Source organism: Dothidotthia symphoricarpi, assembly GCF_010015815.1.
Source record: "Dothidotthia symphoricarpi CBS 119687 unplaced genomic scaffold P153scaffold_14, whole genome shotgun sequence".
Classification (NCBI taxonomy): Eukaryota; Fungi; Ascomycota; class Dothideomycetes; order Pleosporales; family Dothidotthiaceae; genus Dothidotthia; species Dothidotthia symphoricarpi.
In genome coordinates, this window is record NW_022985021.1 from 644,664 (window position 1) to 657,624 (window position 12,961).

Here is a 12,961-nt window from a genome sequence, read left to right on the forward strand (position 1 = left end):
TCGTCCTCGTCATCGACACCGGGTCCTCCACCCCCCGGCAGTGGAACTGCGTCAGCGTACCTAGTGTACTTATGACCACGCTTGGGTGACACAGGGACTTGCGCCCAGTTGCCGTACACTGCCTCATCACACTTCGTATCAAGGCGGCGGATGATACTTAGTGCGACGACGTCTTCTGTCGGAACCTTTGCGTGTAGGCGAATCGCGAAGTTCTCAAATTGACGTTGTATCAAGAAGAAGGCCGCAAGGAAGAAGGAAAGATAAAAAAGACGAGGGTGGCAATTCTGGGCGGATACCTCGTTTGATATTTGAATGTTAGTTTCCAGCTGAATCTATCGTATTCTCCAAAGTTGTCTATCTATCACGATGAAGGAGGGTTACGGTGGAAGTGTATGATCCACTGAGTGGGATATGGGCCATTAACCATTCAATGTACAAGCAAAAAAAGACAAGTCACCTTCAAATGGAGTTCTCCAAGATTCCAGTTGCTTTGCACACGACCCAGTCTATCGGTCAGTCGAATACAAGGAACAAAGGTGCAACGAAATCTCGCAACAGCTGGACAACTACATCTAAGATTCGTGTAGGAGGATTGTGCCGTAGTTCTCAATTGTAAGCGCCTAGCATGTACATTTACAAAATTATAGGCACGGTTCTGCGGTTTGTAGGAGCCCGAAAGAAAGCAGCTTACTTCCCGCTCTCACACTCGGCCGAGAGCCAGTATACTACCGGGAAGAGTTGTACCAACGGACTGTCAATCACACACCAGGCGCCATCCCACGCAGCAGACTTGACGCAGAGGCAAAACGCTTCCTAAACCCCAGCCATCGAAACTTGACCACCACACAAAGTCTCAATCTTAGACCATGGGATCGAGGTTGCCCCCACTGCCAATCATCGAAAACTTTCTTCTTCTCCCACCTCACTCCCGCTCTTCACAGCCGAAAACGCAGGACGAAGTGCGGATAAAAGTCGGACGGTATGGAACAACGACTGGCTTTGAAGGAGCTATAAAGTTCGCGCTACAAGACCAGCGTTTCTGTTATCAGACAACTTATAACGAATGGGTCGTGAGCGTGTGTTGGCACGCCTGCATGCAGTATTTGAGGAGGAAGATAGCTGAATACCGGACACGGGGAGATTATTCGAGAGACGTGCGAGATTGAGTGGCTGGCGTGGGCACTGGAATGTCGCATCGACTCGATGAGTGTTCACGGCTGTTTTATCCTTCCAATCTACACTAAACCCCTGGTAGCGATGTACAGCGAATATCTCGAATCAGTCACCTGCGGCTAACTTCATTGTATTCTTTCGGCTACCGTACGCTACCGATCACTGCTCGATCCCCATGGCGACCACGACGATCGAGCGCATTTTACGCCCGCCTGATCATCCTCTGTCCCGCATCTGCTAAATCTACTTCTTCGAATGGCGCTTCGTCGTCTGCATGGAGACGAGCGTGAGCAGCACCATGGTGCTTCTCCGGAACACGGCAGGCAACCTGGAGATTAGGCACAGCAGAGTTCTTCTCCCCGATTCCCCGTGTAGAAGTCTTACCAACCGGGAAAGTCAAACTGCAGTTCTTACCAATCTTCTCTAGATCCGAAGTTTCTTTCGTGATCGACCTCCTGCGCTTACGTCGCTGGCAGAACACAAACCCAATGGTGAACAGCATGATGATGCTGGTGACAGCGGCTGCAATACCAATTGCCACGAGAGTTTGTTGCGTCTTCTGCTGACTTGCAGAAAGAGCGGGAGCGTGCCGCTTTGGACTTACGCCATGTGGGTGCAGAGACTGGAAGACCGAATCTGGAGTAGAGTTTCCCCAGTCAAAGCTAGACAGCAGTGGGCTGTTGATTGCAGGTGCAGATGTCGACGCAGCCAGTGCACGTATGAAGACTGTGATGAGGCTAATGTTGCCCGTCATTATGTTGTGATGATCTTAGAGTTGAGCTGGGTTTGAGAGGTGGGAAGGGATGTTGGAGTTTTGATAGTATTTGTCATTCACGTTTTGACACGGATCTTTTTAATCACGTTCTGACATTGATCACTCACCAGAGCGACTACTACACACAATGTAAGACGTCGTGGGACTGGTCACGAGTAATGTACCTATTCGTCTTCCAAATTCTCGAGAACGCCTTAGTCAACGAGCTGTCACTGTACACTCACGTCACTGTTCTAGACAAACGTTATCACGTATTGGGCCATGTCCACGTAGCTGCATACGCCATGCAGTGCTGAAGTGACAGTGTGAAGCGAAGCGCCTCGCAACAAGATGTAGCGAGACAGGGCGAGACATGGCGAGACATCACAAGAAGTTTTTCCACGATCTTGCTCTACTGAGACAATCTAAGCGAATAGCATCTCGCTCTGCAGTAAGGCCGGAGGTGATCGGTGCACGCTGCTTGCGCTGGCTGACCTTCTGGGCGAATACAATCACTGGCTGAGCACTCACTAGGAATAGCCGCTCGTTTGCACGCCTCATCCTCCTCCTCAGCGCTCGTTTTGTGACTGCAGATGCATATTGAAGGGCGACTCTGAAGACAGAGTCAAGTTGAAGGAGGGGAAGTAGACGAACACGCCGGGTAGACGGGCTCTTGAAACGTTTTGGACAACGGGCTGCCGCAGCGCGCGGCCTCTACCCACCAGCGAACGGTGCTGACGTTGCTGGCACAGCGTTAGCCGTTTGCGTTCTTTACGGATGCGGATACGGCCAGTTGCAGCAAAGTCTGGTGCACCATTACAAGTCTACCAGGCAAAGGATGTGACAGCTAGTTTTGACGTTGAAACACGAATCGAACCAAAACGTTCGCACCAAGACAAACGACTCGTGTGCGGGTATGAGTGATGGAAAAATACACAGCCTACCTATATCCCCACCCCCCCCATCGGGATACCCAGCTGTCCCTTTTGGCTCACTCAAGGGAAAATAAAGTTCCCTTCAAAGATGCCACCATCTATCCGCCCAATCCAGCGGTAGGTCATAAGATCCAGCACCTCGCCGACCCCAAAGAAAAAGACCGGCGCCAGAACCCCACGCTATCCTCATCGATCTTCACTCGATCATGCACACGAGCGAACGGCGCGATGGCCAAGCAAGCGTGTGCTCAGCTACAACGGGCTACGCCCATCGCGGCCGTTTTCTAGCGCGAATCTGGTCGCCGACCTCCACGCAGACGTTGACGTTGACGTAGACTTTTCTTTAGGCCGATGCCCGGTCCGATCGAGGAAAGCGTTGACGATAACGTTGACGATTTGGGACGTCACGGGATAATGAAGGTCACTGAGGCTGATCTTCAACCAGGACAATGGTCATGATCTACTGCGTACGGTCCGGGGACTCGCAAATCCGATATTAGTCTTCGAACTATAGCCGTTTGGGACTGAATACGAAGACAACAACAACGTCAAGACTGACTTTGTCACTGACACCCCCAAACATACACACTTTCAGACTCCTGCATTCAGCGCGGAAAAGCGTCATGTCCACTATGTACCTAACGATAAGGTGCTGCCAGCTGGCGTAACGCGCTGAATCGTCTGCACCCCCTACTCCACTTTCCCCTTTCGTATTGCCAACGCCGGACGAATCATAAATTCCCATGGAAAAGCGTACACCAATGACAGGGCGGTACTAGAGCGTAGGTGCAGGCGTTGAAAGCCGGGTGGTGTGTCGGTTGAAACGGCGAGAGTGTGTGGGTCCATGGAACGGTGACATATGGGTGAAAAGGCCATGGTATGGATGATGCCATGTTGCTCATTTCCTGCAGAAAGTTCGCAGAATACGACATGCTTCCAGTGGTGCAGATCTTCCGTGAGCGCGGTTTTGCGCAGATTGGATGATGTGTTAGCGGCCGAGTGGAATGGAGATGGATGCACGATGAATGGCACGCTTGTGCAGCATCACTGGCTCGCGCGTCACAGACGCCGGGATCTGCACGGTCATCACTCCTTTGCTAGGAATCGCCAGGTGACAATCTATCAAGATCGCTGCTTGTGATAGAATTCGCTGGTGAATAGCAAAGACATCTCGACAGTTGCAAGTTGTCACATTCATATGAAAGACGATGAGACAGATCAAGATCGTTATTAGGATACATATATTGGCTTGCAGTACAGACGCTTACACAGCAGGAAGGGGTATATAGCCGTAGCGCGAAAGAAACAATAAATCTACATGATGTTTTTTAAGCTCATCTTGTCTTTCGGCGAGACGGGCGCACTCCTTGTATCGAGTGGCAGTGCAGAACGCACATATGACGATGATAATGGTCTCGCCATCGGGCTGTTCGTAGCTGTGGTGGGAGATGAAACAACAGATGGCTCTGCAAGATGCTGGAAAGGTGGCAATGCCCGCTGTGGAACGCTAAACGTCGCTGATTGTGGAAGACGATGGTGATGAAGATGTTGAGGAGCAGGCTGCGTGAGCAACTGGAGTGGAGCAGGTCGCTCAGAGGGTGACTCTCTAAATGCAGGAACAGATGGTGGCCCTTCGGTGCGATGTAGAGGTGGTAGTTGGAAAGCACCACGGGGTCTGTACGGATCGAAAGGAGCCGAGTGGGCATCGTCCTCGGATGCAAAGCCTGTCGAAGGCAGGTAACGTATGCATGAGTTTCTTCGCTCGTCTCTCCCACCAACCAGGGGTGCTAGTGTGATGTCAAGAGGCGATGTTGCACCATGTGGCGAGCGCGACTCGGAACCAGTGTCGGTTATCAGTGATGGGGCGCCATCTGTGGAGACAATCGAATAGCCCGAGGGTGAGGGCATTGGTGTTTCGAATCCTCGTGCTCGTGCGATGACGGGCTGGCCATAAGCTGGGAGTTCGATTGGCAGTGGCCGCGATCCATAGAGTTCGTAACGATGGGGTTGAGGAAGTTTCATCGCGTGAGGCGAGTTAACAGCGTAGTTCAGAGAAGGTCGGCGCGAGTTGTGGTATGAAGAGATGTGTTGATCGTCGTGGTGGGGTATGCTGTGAGGACCAGATGGGTAGTGATAGCCAGCTTGCGAAGGGTGCATCTGCTCGTGTGGCATCTGGTCAGGGCGATCGGGGTTGCGCTTTCTTCGGTTTTGGCCACCGTTCCACCAGTTCTTCACAGCGTTGTCACTACGGCCCTTCAGCCGCCTTGCGATCTCTGCCCACCTCTTGCCCATCTCATGCACCATTTTCTCGATCAACTCCCCCTCTTCTGGTGTGATAGGATCGTGGTTAAGAGACGGTTTGAGATTCTGATGGTACCGTTCCCGGCACTGCTTTGGTGATCGTGAACCAATCTCCTGTGATATGCGGACCCAGTTGTGTGGTCCGTTCCGGGCAACAAGGTTTACAAGCCATTGGTCTTCGTGTTGCGACCATGGGCCACGTCGATGAGCGACCATAGTGAAATATTCAAGGCGACCGCTGATGGTCTTTAAAATTGGCTAAGGTGTTGGTCAGTCTTGGTTGCTCCCAAACATCACGGTTGTGGTGCAAAAGATGACCATGGGATCAAGTCAAGCTAGCTTCAAGGCAGACGATCTTGTCGAAGACAGTATAGGGTAGATGTAGTAATCATCATGACAGTGAGGTAGACTGGGGCAGACGATGGGATGAGGGGGGAGGGTGGATGAACTTACGTTGATATCTGGAAGTAGACGATGAGAACTACAGTTCGCAAGATGGTTGGTGTTGGTCTGGCGGAGGCGAAGTCGAAGTCGAAGTGGTGGTGTTAACTATCGAGAACCAACGGTAACGTGCCAAACAGGCGACGGCCGGTATATATCACAGCGGCGCGGGGAGCGGGTAGTGTAGTGGACGGGCACCAAGGGGGTCGAAGAGCTATTGGCTTATTCCGGGCGGGCAGGTTGTGAGCGAGTGATCTGCTTTTGAAAGATGCGGCTAAGGCAGTGGTGAAATGGTGGATAGGGAGCGTGGTGAGGCGTCATGCGGCGCTCTGGGTCACTAGCTGGCCCCGAACAGCCATGGGCTAAAGTAATCGTTGTCGTCGCCGTGCCCAGCAGCGATTTCCCTGTAAGTGGACCAGATCGTCGGATTCGAGCGATACCCTGTATCACATCGTGGCATGGCGTATGGCGCTCGCCCGGCGCCGTCTTGGAGCGGCAGCAAAACAAAAGCGTGCGCCAAGCGTCGCAATACTATCCTGAATGCGCTGCTGGTAGAGTGCTTCCCCTTGCAACTCGGGCAGGGGCCCTGGCCGTTTCGCCGGCGATTCATGGCGGGTGCAGACGACAGGGCAGGCCGAAGGCGTGTTTTGAGGACAACAGGGAGACAGTCAAAGATACCCCCACCCGCGATACTATGCAACGTACTATGTACATGCCTGCTGGCCCGGGCAAAGCAATTATGAGCAGCCTCACAACCGCCAGGAGAGAATGCTCGGCGACGACACCAACGACAACAACATGTCAGTCATGACCCTAGGCGGCTCTCTCTCCTGTTTCATTAAGCAAAACATGGACGCAAATACATCCATGTGGACCGCCTTTGCCACTTCTCGCCGGATGCCCCAGACATGGCAATCAGAGTTTCGCTTTGCGGCGTGCTGACAGGCACCTGTTCCCCAGCAGCAGTGGGTGGGTGCCGCACGATGCACGTTGCAGTCAGCGCTCGCCCGTCGATCAAACGGGTACTGAGCCATGACGGTGGACCGGGCGTAGACGGGGATCATCGCCGCCATCCTTGAACAAGGACACGAGTTCGGCGAGGTGAGCTTGGCGGGAAGTACCATCCCTTTCTGGTTGTTTGGAGTCTGATGCCTCCCCAGCGGCTCACCAGTCGTCGTCTGCTGCTGCACGTGTTGCAATGCAGCGTCCGTGACCTCGGCATGTTTCTTGCTGTTGTCGTGTCCCCCCCAACGCCTCGACTCGCTCGGGCTCGGGTTCTGGTCAGCGCGCAGGCTCAACAGCAATGCCTCAAGGGCAGCCGTTGGTCGACGGATCTGCGGGCGGGACGAGGGGCCAGTCCACTTTGCTGGGAAGCGCCAGCCAACCCGCGTCCGGTATATAAATTCAAATCATCTAGCGCCGCTGCCCTTTTGGGTTGACACGGACGCTTTGGGAAGGGGCAGACCGCGGGTTCGCTAACGCCAGACCGTTTTGCCCTCCAAGAATCGATCAACTCTCACTGTCTTTCTGCCGGCAAGATCCAGCACGCTTGCACTGAAAGGGTAATCTTTGACGATTATCGATTTCTCCTTGATTCTGCATCGCGATAGCCTGCTTACGTTGTCGTCACAGCACCATATCGATCCAGCTAACCCATTACGCCATCTGTCGACTCACGCCAGGGTTCGTCGACTTCATTTCTACTTGACACACTTGCCAGCAAAAATAGATGCAAGCCGCTCATCCTCGTCGATTCCCATCCTGCCCCACGCCACGGTCCTCGACTTCGTCCAGGCAACGCATCCTGCGCGCGGCTGACCCCCCAGTCAACGTACCGTGAGTGCTTAGACGGCATGTTACGACTCGCGAGCGGTAAGGCGTAGCTGGAGTTTTCAACATTCTGACAGATTCAAGTGGGGCTAGCACCCATTGTGCTCTAGCGCAATCCGGCAAACTCAATTTCCGAAACATCGATACGTACACAGCTTCCTTCTATTCCTCATTCCAGTTTTCTGCCCCATGGTTCGCTATTGCCATCGCTTGGCTTGCATGGCTTAACGGTCGCCGTGGCCGATCCTGTCTGAGTCTGGAGCTTCTTTAGAGTGCTGCAGGCAGGGAACCTCGCCCTAATATTGATCCTGCTCTTCATGGGTCAGTCACCTTTACAAGGGTACTGGCTTGCGTCAAGATGCAAACACGATTGCGGCCGTACATCATCCGTCGTGTTCGCTTTGCTCCAGCTGTTGGAGGCCGTTCATGGTTCTGGGCGCCTCCAGCCGAGCCGATCTGTATATTACAAGGTAACCTTGATTCAAGAAGCTGCATCGTCGAGCTGCTTCTCCACGGTTAACGCTTCTGTACGGCCGGAGTTGCCCCTTGGTTGTGGGAGGAAATTTAAGTAGATTCGCTAATCTTTGTTGGCTGGTCGCCTTTCCTTCAGCCGCAGCAAAAGCACACGTCGGGCGTCCACAAGTTCCCGTGCTCTGGGACCAACGGTCGTTCCAACAGCAAATTGTGGCTCACTTTGTACCTGGTTCGTACCAAGTCTGCGCATTGCACCTCGGGTTCGGGTGAGCAGTAAAGAAGACAGCTAGGGTTGCTATTGCCACGCTTCCTTTGCCGTTGTACGACCTACGAATGGTGCGCCTGGCCCGGACATGCTCGAAGCACAGTAAAAGTCGTGACGACGCCTCATCCACTCTGGAGGTCAGATCCATGATCCCAGTGCAAACAAGGCAACGTGCAGCTGAGTTTATCTTTGTTGTATAGATTTTGCAAATCACGACTCGCTGGAAACCCCAGCATGAACAGCGCTCTGAACACGGAAAGATTCGCGCGGGAGAGAAGAACGATGCACGGATTGGCTACTTTGGACATGATGTTCCCTGCATGTAACTGACAGCATGCCTGTACAATAGGGACATCGTTCCGCGCCGACAATCCCGCCTGAAGCAGGGCATAAGCAAAATACCCAGCACTCAGGTGACGAGATCGATGCATGCCTCTCCCGATGATGCATTGCGCGGTGAAACAGAAGAGGTCGGCGACATCACTGTCAGGGAGTCACAATGCCCCTAACATATTGCACGCTTGAGGCTGGAAGGTGCGGCTTGCCCCGCCATCAATATCGCCGGAAATACACCGGCTTCACAGATGACGAGGGCGAATGGTCACTACCGCTAATAATGCGTCTGTCTCAACGTGTAAATCACGCATTTTGCCATCAAAGGTCGACTTCATGCAACTTCATTGGGATACAGTAAGATAAGTATTTCCACGTTGTCCTCTTGTGTCTTCAACGTTCGTATGAACAATACTCAAGGTGACACGAGGAACAGGGAATCTCCCGGCAATGATCTCCAAGATCAGATTAACGAATGATCTACGCCGAGCCAATAGGAACCCCAGTATCGTACAACACCAACTTTCATGAAACCTATCCGCCAACTTCGCTCTTTTCCATTTCCTTTTTTTCTCTGGGTTGCTCCTATTTCAAATCTTTTCCTTATGTCGGGGTCGTGCGTATCATTTCCTGGACCAGGCCTGTTAGGCGAAGTCCGCATCTCGGACTTCAGTACACACGGTTTTTTTGACAGCGGGATACCACCGGCCAAACGACAGCTTTGATCTTATAGTGGCCCGTTCTTGCTTCTGGTCACTCTCAGAACTCACAGTGTGCATCTCAACATAATCTCGCAGCGTCCTTGAATTGCAATTTGGCTGAAGGCCTCATAACTTCCACGCCCAGACTTGAGGCGAAGCTGAGCTATCCAAAGAACAGCAAGGGTTATTGTCTTAACCTCGCCGGGACTCTAGCGCGTCTGTCGAGCACAGCCATCCAACCGGCGCAAGACAAGATGCAACATGAACAAGGGAAGCCTCGTAGCTCAGATCTGAGTGCGCATCGGACTGAATCGAACAGTCCAACGCCAAGCCCCTTTCTACTGGAACGGTGCAACGAGCGGTACACCAAGAGACCGAACTACTCAGTCAACCTGTCTGTTCCTGTTGTTTCATATTTGCTGGGTAAGGAGGCTGTTGATGAGCCTCCATAACTCCTGTTACCTAATACCTACTTTTCGTAATCCCGTTGTTCTTCCACACTATCTTTGTAACGCTCATCAAGGGATTCAGCATTGCATGGCATTTGACCTCTCCCGCGTCCGACCAATGTCGGGACTGGTTAGCGCTTGGACGGCTGATCATCCCGCAGAACAATGCCGAGGCCACTGGCGCGTGGCGTTCATCACGATTGTCTTTGAGCTAAACTTGACGATGGGAATCAATGAGGCAGGTGCTGTTTATCCTCGCCGAAGTCACCGAACTTGTAGCGATCGTTGATAGTCGCCAAGGCTCATCACGAATCAGTATTGAGAGGAGCATGCGACTGTAAGCACAATATCGGAATATTGGCACCCACGGTCATGGCGAAGTCATTGCAATGCGGATGCGCCCGTTGAATAGCTGGGCTGGAACCGTCTGTTGAACAGTGTAGTGTTTCTCCAACAATGCGGCTTGCAGGATGTATCCGGACTACTGCACGGGCCACTCACAAATGATTAGGGCCCCGTGACAAATACCTTTCCAGGAGTCAGGTAATTCCGTCCCGGTTGATCGCGGTGCACATCGTGGAAGTCAATTTTGACGTCGACTCTCGATCAAGTCAAAATGCAAGATGACCAAAGTTTCGCTTCTGTAGGGATGCACACTCTATTGGTCCACGATGCTGCATGGCAAATCTGCAACGTTTTTAGCGCGAATCGGCCACGACCTTGAACGCGGGAACGAGACTCTAGCCCGTACGCTGCAGCAACATGTTGAAGAGGCTTTCGCATAGAACGACACGAGTTCCACGGCACTGGACACTTTCTCATCATTAATGACGCAAACTCTACCACAGGCTAAGGTAGAACAGTTCTGCATGGCGCACCTGCATCATTCACATCGCGGCCTCTTGACTTTTCCGCAAGATCCACCTACCGATCGTGCAACTAGGACCTTACAAATTATGTGCTAACAGAATTAGTTGAGGGATTGCTGTTGGAAGGCACAGACAGCGGAGGTGGCCACTCGTGGATGGCAACGGTCCACCACTGCCGCAAGGACAGCCTAAACTAATCTACGCTCACGTTCCCCGAATAGGGTCGTGAGATCTCACACCCCACAGTATCGAGGCTTTTCTTGGGCTGAAAATGGATGCTGGATCGTCGATCTGACGGCATCCCGATAACAATGACTTGTAAGCAAGGGAGGGATTTGGAACAAGCAAACCCATGCTACCAACGAGCAGTGTCACTGCATTCCAAAAAGCCGCCGAGAATTTCCAGGATGTCCGCCTCCGTGTACCTAGTAACCACGCATGGTATGCATATCGCAACATGTTTCCATCCATAGACGGTGAACGGACGTCGTTTAGTTGCGTCTTACTACCAAGGGCGCAGGTGACCAACCAATCCAGCTTGACGCTTTTCAGAACGGCCGTACCATTTGACGCATGCCTATGACGGTGGTCGTCCACTTGGTCAAACCCGGTACATGTCTAGCCGCGTAAGCATGGATGATGTAGGTAGCCTCCTCTCGCAGATCCCCACGGTGTAGTGCTACCATTAGAATGCAAGGGGACAGGGGGCAATATATCTCAGTAATCATTAATCCACCTGTCCTTGAGGAAACATAATTCTGGGTTGTGCAATAGGCATATTACTTTTTCAAATCAAGCACCTTACAAAGGGGAAGAGGGGGGAGGGTTGCGCAAAGATGTGACTTGAGTTTTGATCCAATCTTGTTACTGTACTCGAGTCGTTGACTTGGGACGTGATGACTTGAATGTCTCTTACATAAACACTATCTTTATGCTTCTACCATCCAAATTGCCTTGAAGGGCTTATTGCAATAACCAACATACACCGAGGTGACGAACTATCGCTTGGCCAATAATGTAAAATAGACTTTGGGCTGACTTGGGCTGAGATGTTATCTCCATTTGCTTCATGACAACGACCTTTGATCCAACATTAGATTTACCTTTGTGTAACACTCTTTTCATTGAAACAGTTTGGCTAACCAGTCGGCAGACTTCTACTGAAAATACCCTCTTCGGAACCGCGTCGTACTCTCTCTCGTCGTCTACCCTCATTCATAATGCGTACTCTGATAGTAATAACATCCTTGGAAGATCATACTCCTCGCCACATTGGCGTGTACCAAGAAGCAGTAACTTCAATCTCTTGCGGCAGATGATTGCGTCAATTACAATCAAATGAAATCCGTCAAGTACAACAATACCAGAATTATACTTCTCGACCCTACACCTCAGTCGTAGTGGAAACGGTGTCTTCAATCCTGTATGGAACTCTAAATTACGACACGATTATAGTAACACAGACGCCCATATACTTCGAACACAAGTGCGGGGTTTCAGGGCAAGGGCACGATGTCCGTTGTATTACCTACATGAACGGCCATGTCATCGTCCCGCACAAAAACATCATTTCGATCTACACCCCTCCATGTGGGTGAGCGACAGCGTCACAAAACGACGATCGTAGGTTTGGGTGGATACCTGCAATCAGCTGACAGGCCTCAGACACCTCACCTCACTGCAAACATATCCCCGTGCTCCATACCAAACATACAAGCCGTCCCTGAATCCGTTGACGCACCTCGCCTACGTCAAACACTACACACTCCCAGACGAAAGGACAGAGGTAGCACAGAGAAGACTAATTGGCGGGATAATAATAGTGCGGTTGGTTGCTCGAAACGTTATCTCAAACGTTGAGTGACCTTCGAGAATACTTCCCATGCGCGCTGTGCAGCTTTACACACAACGACGTACACGCAACTCCGCGGTGGTGCCGTCGTAGCAGGATTTCGTGGGGTACAGAATGTTTCTTACATGGACAAGGGTTGTGGAACACCAGGAGAAGAATTTGAAACATCAAATCTCCCTCCCATGTTCAGTCTGCTGCACGGCATGCGGTTGGTTCTCGCGTCTTGCGCAGCTGCTAAACTTTGTTTTTTTCCAGGCAACTGCATCAGCGCGTGTGTGCAAATGCACGCCAGAGATGCTGCACATCTCGTCGCCAACGCCCAGGTTCTGCACGCACACACTCGACGTTCCACCAGCTAGTGTTCGATAAAGCTTACTGTCGCCGACATGAACCCGAGCCCCTGCACTCGGGTCCTGCGTCCTTGCGACGACGCTATTCAAACGTTCCATCTCCGCCCCGGCGTGGTCGCACGGCGAACACCAAACATGCGCACGCGATACCTGCCTGACGCAACGCTTATGGCGCCGTGGGGTTTGCGGGCGCACAAGCCGCTGTGTTCCCACTATCTCATTGGCAATATTTTC

General features: G+C 52.1%; 4 protein-coding genes across 4 annotated transcripts; 2 read left to right on the forward strand and 2 right to left on the reverse strand.

Moving 5' to 3' along the window:
- Positions 1–1,375: 1,375 nt before the first annotated feature.
- P153DRAFT_387436 (uncharacterized protein) lies at positions 1,376–1,927 on the reverse strand (the record flags this gene model as incomplete). The annotated part of the gene is made up of 1 exon (XM_033670646.1): positions 1,376–1,927. One exon carries the CDS (start codon positions 1,925–1,927, stop codon positions 1,376–1,378), a length of 552 nt encoding a protein of 183 aa, XP_033522092.1.
- Positions 1,928–4,046: 2,119 nt separating this feature from the next.
- P153DRAFT_53881 (trichome differentiation protein GL1) lies at positions 4,047–5,748 on the reverse strand. Its single transcript, XM_033673266.1, has 2 exons — positions 5,617–5,748; positions 4,047–5,421 (listed from the first exon to the last, which is right to left on the reverse strand). The coding sequence occupies exon 2, from the start codon at positions 5,377–5,379 to the stop codon at positions 4,177–4,179; it is 1,203 nt and encodes a 400-aa protein (XP_033522093.1). The 5' UTR covers positions 5,380–5,421; positions 5,617–5,748; the 3' UTR covers positions 4,047–4,176.
- Positions 5,604–6,683, forward strand: P153DRAFT_405909 (uncharacterized protein; the record flags this gene model as incomplete). The annotated part of the gene is made up of 2 exons (XM_033672025.1): positions 5,604–6,404; positions 6,448–6,683. The coding sequence occupies exons 1-2, from the start codon at positions 5,924–5,926 to the stop codon at positions 6,681–6,683; spliced, it is 717 nt and encodes a 238-aa protein (XP_033522094.1). The 5' UTR covers positions 5,604–5,923.
- A 1,052-nt stretch (positions 6,684–7,735) lies between these two features.
- Positions 7,736–8,011, forward strand: P153DRAFT_368272 (uncharacterized protein). The gene has a single exon (XM_033668473.1). It carries the CDS (start codon positions 7,752–7,754, stop codon positions 8,004–8,006), a length of 255 nt encoding a protein of 84 aa, XP_033522095.1. The 5' UTR covers positions 7,736–7,751; the 3' UTR covers positions 8,007–8,011.
- Positions 8,012–12,961: the final 4,950 nt, after the last annotated feature.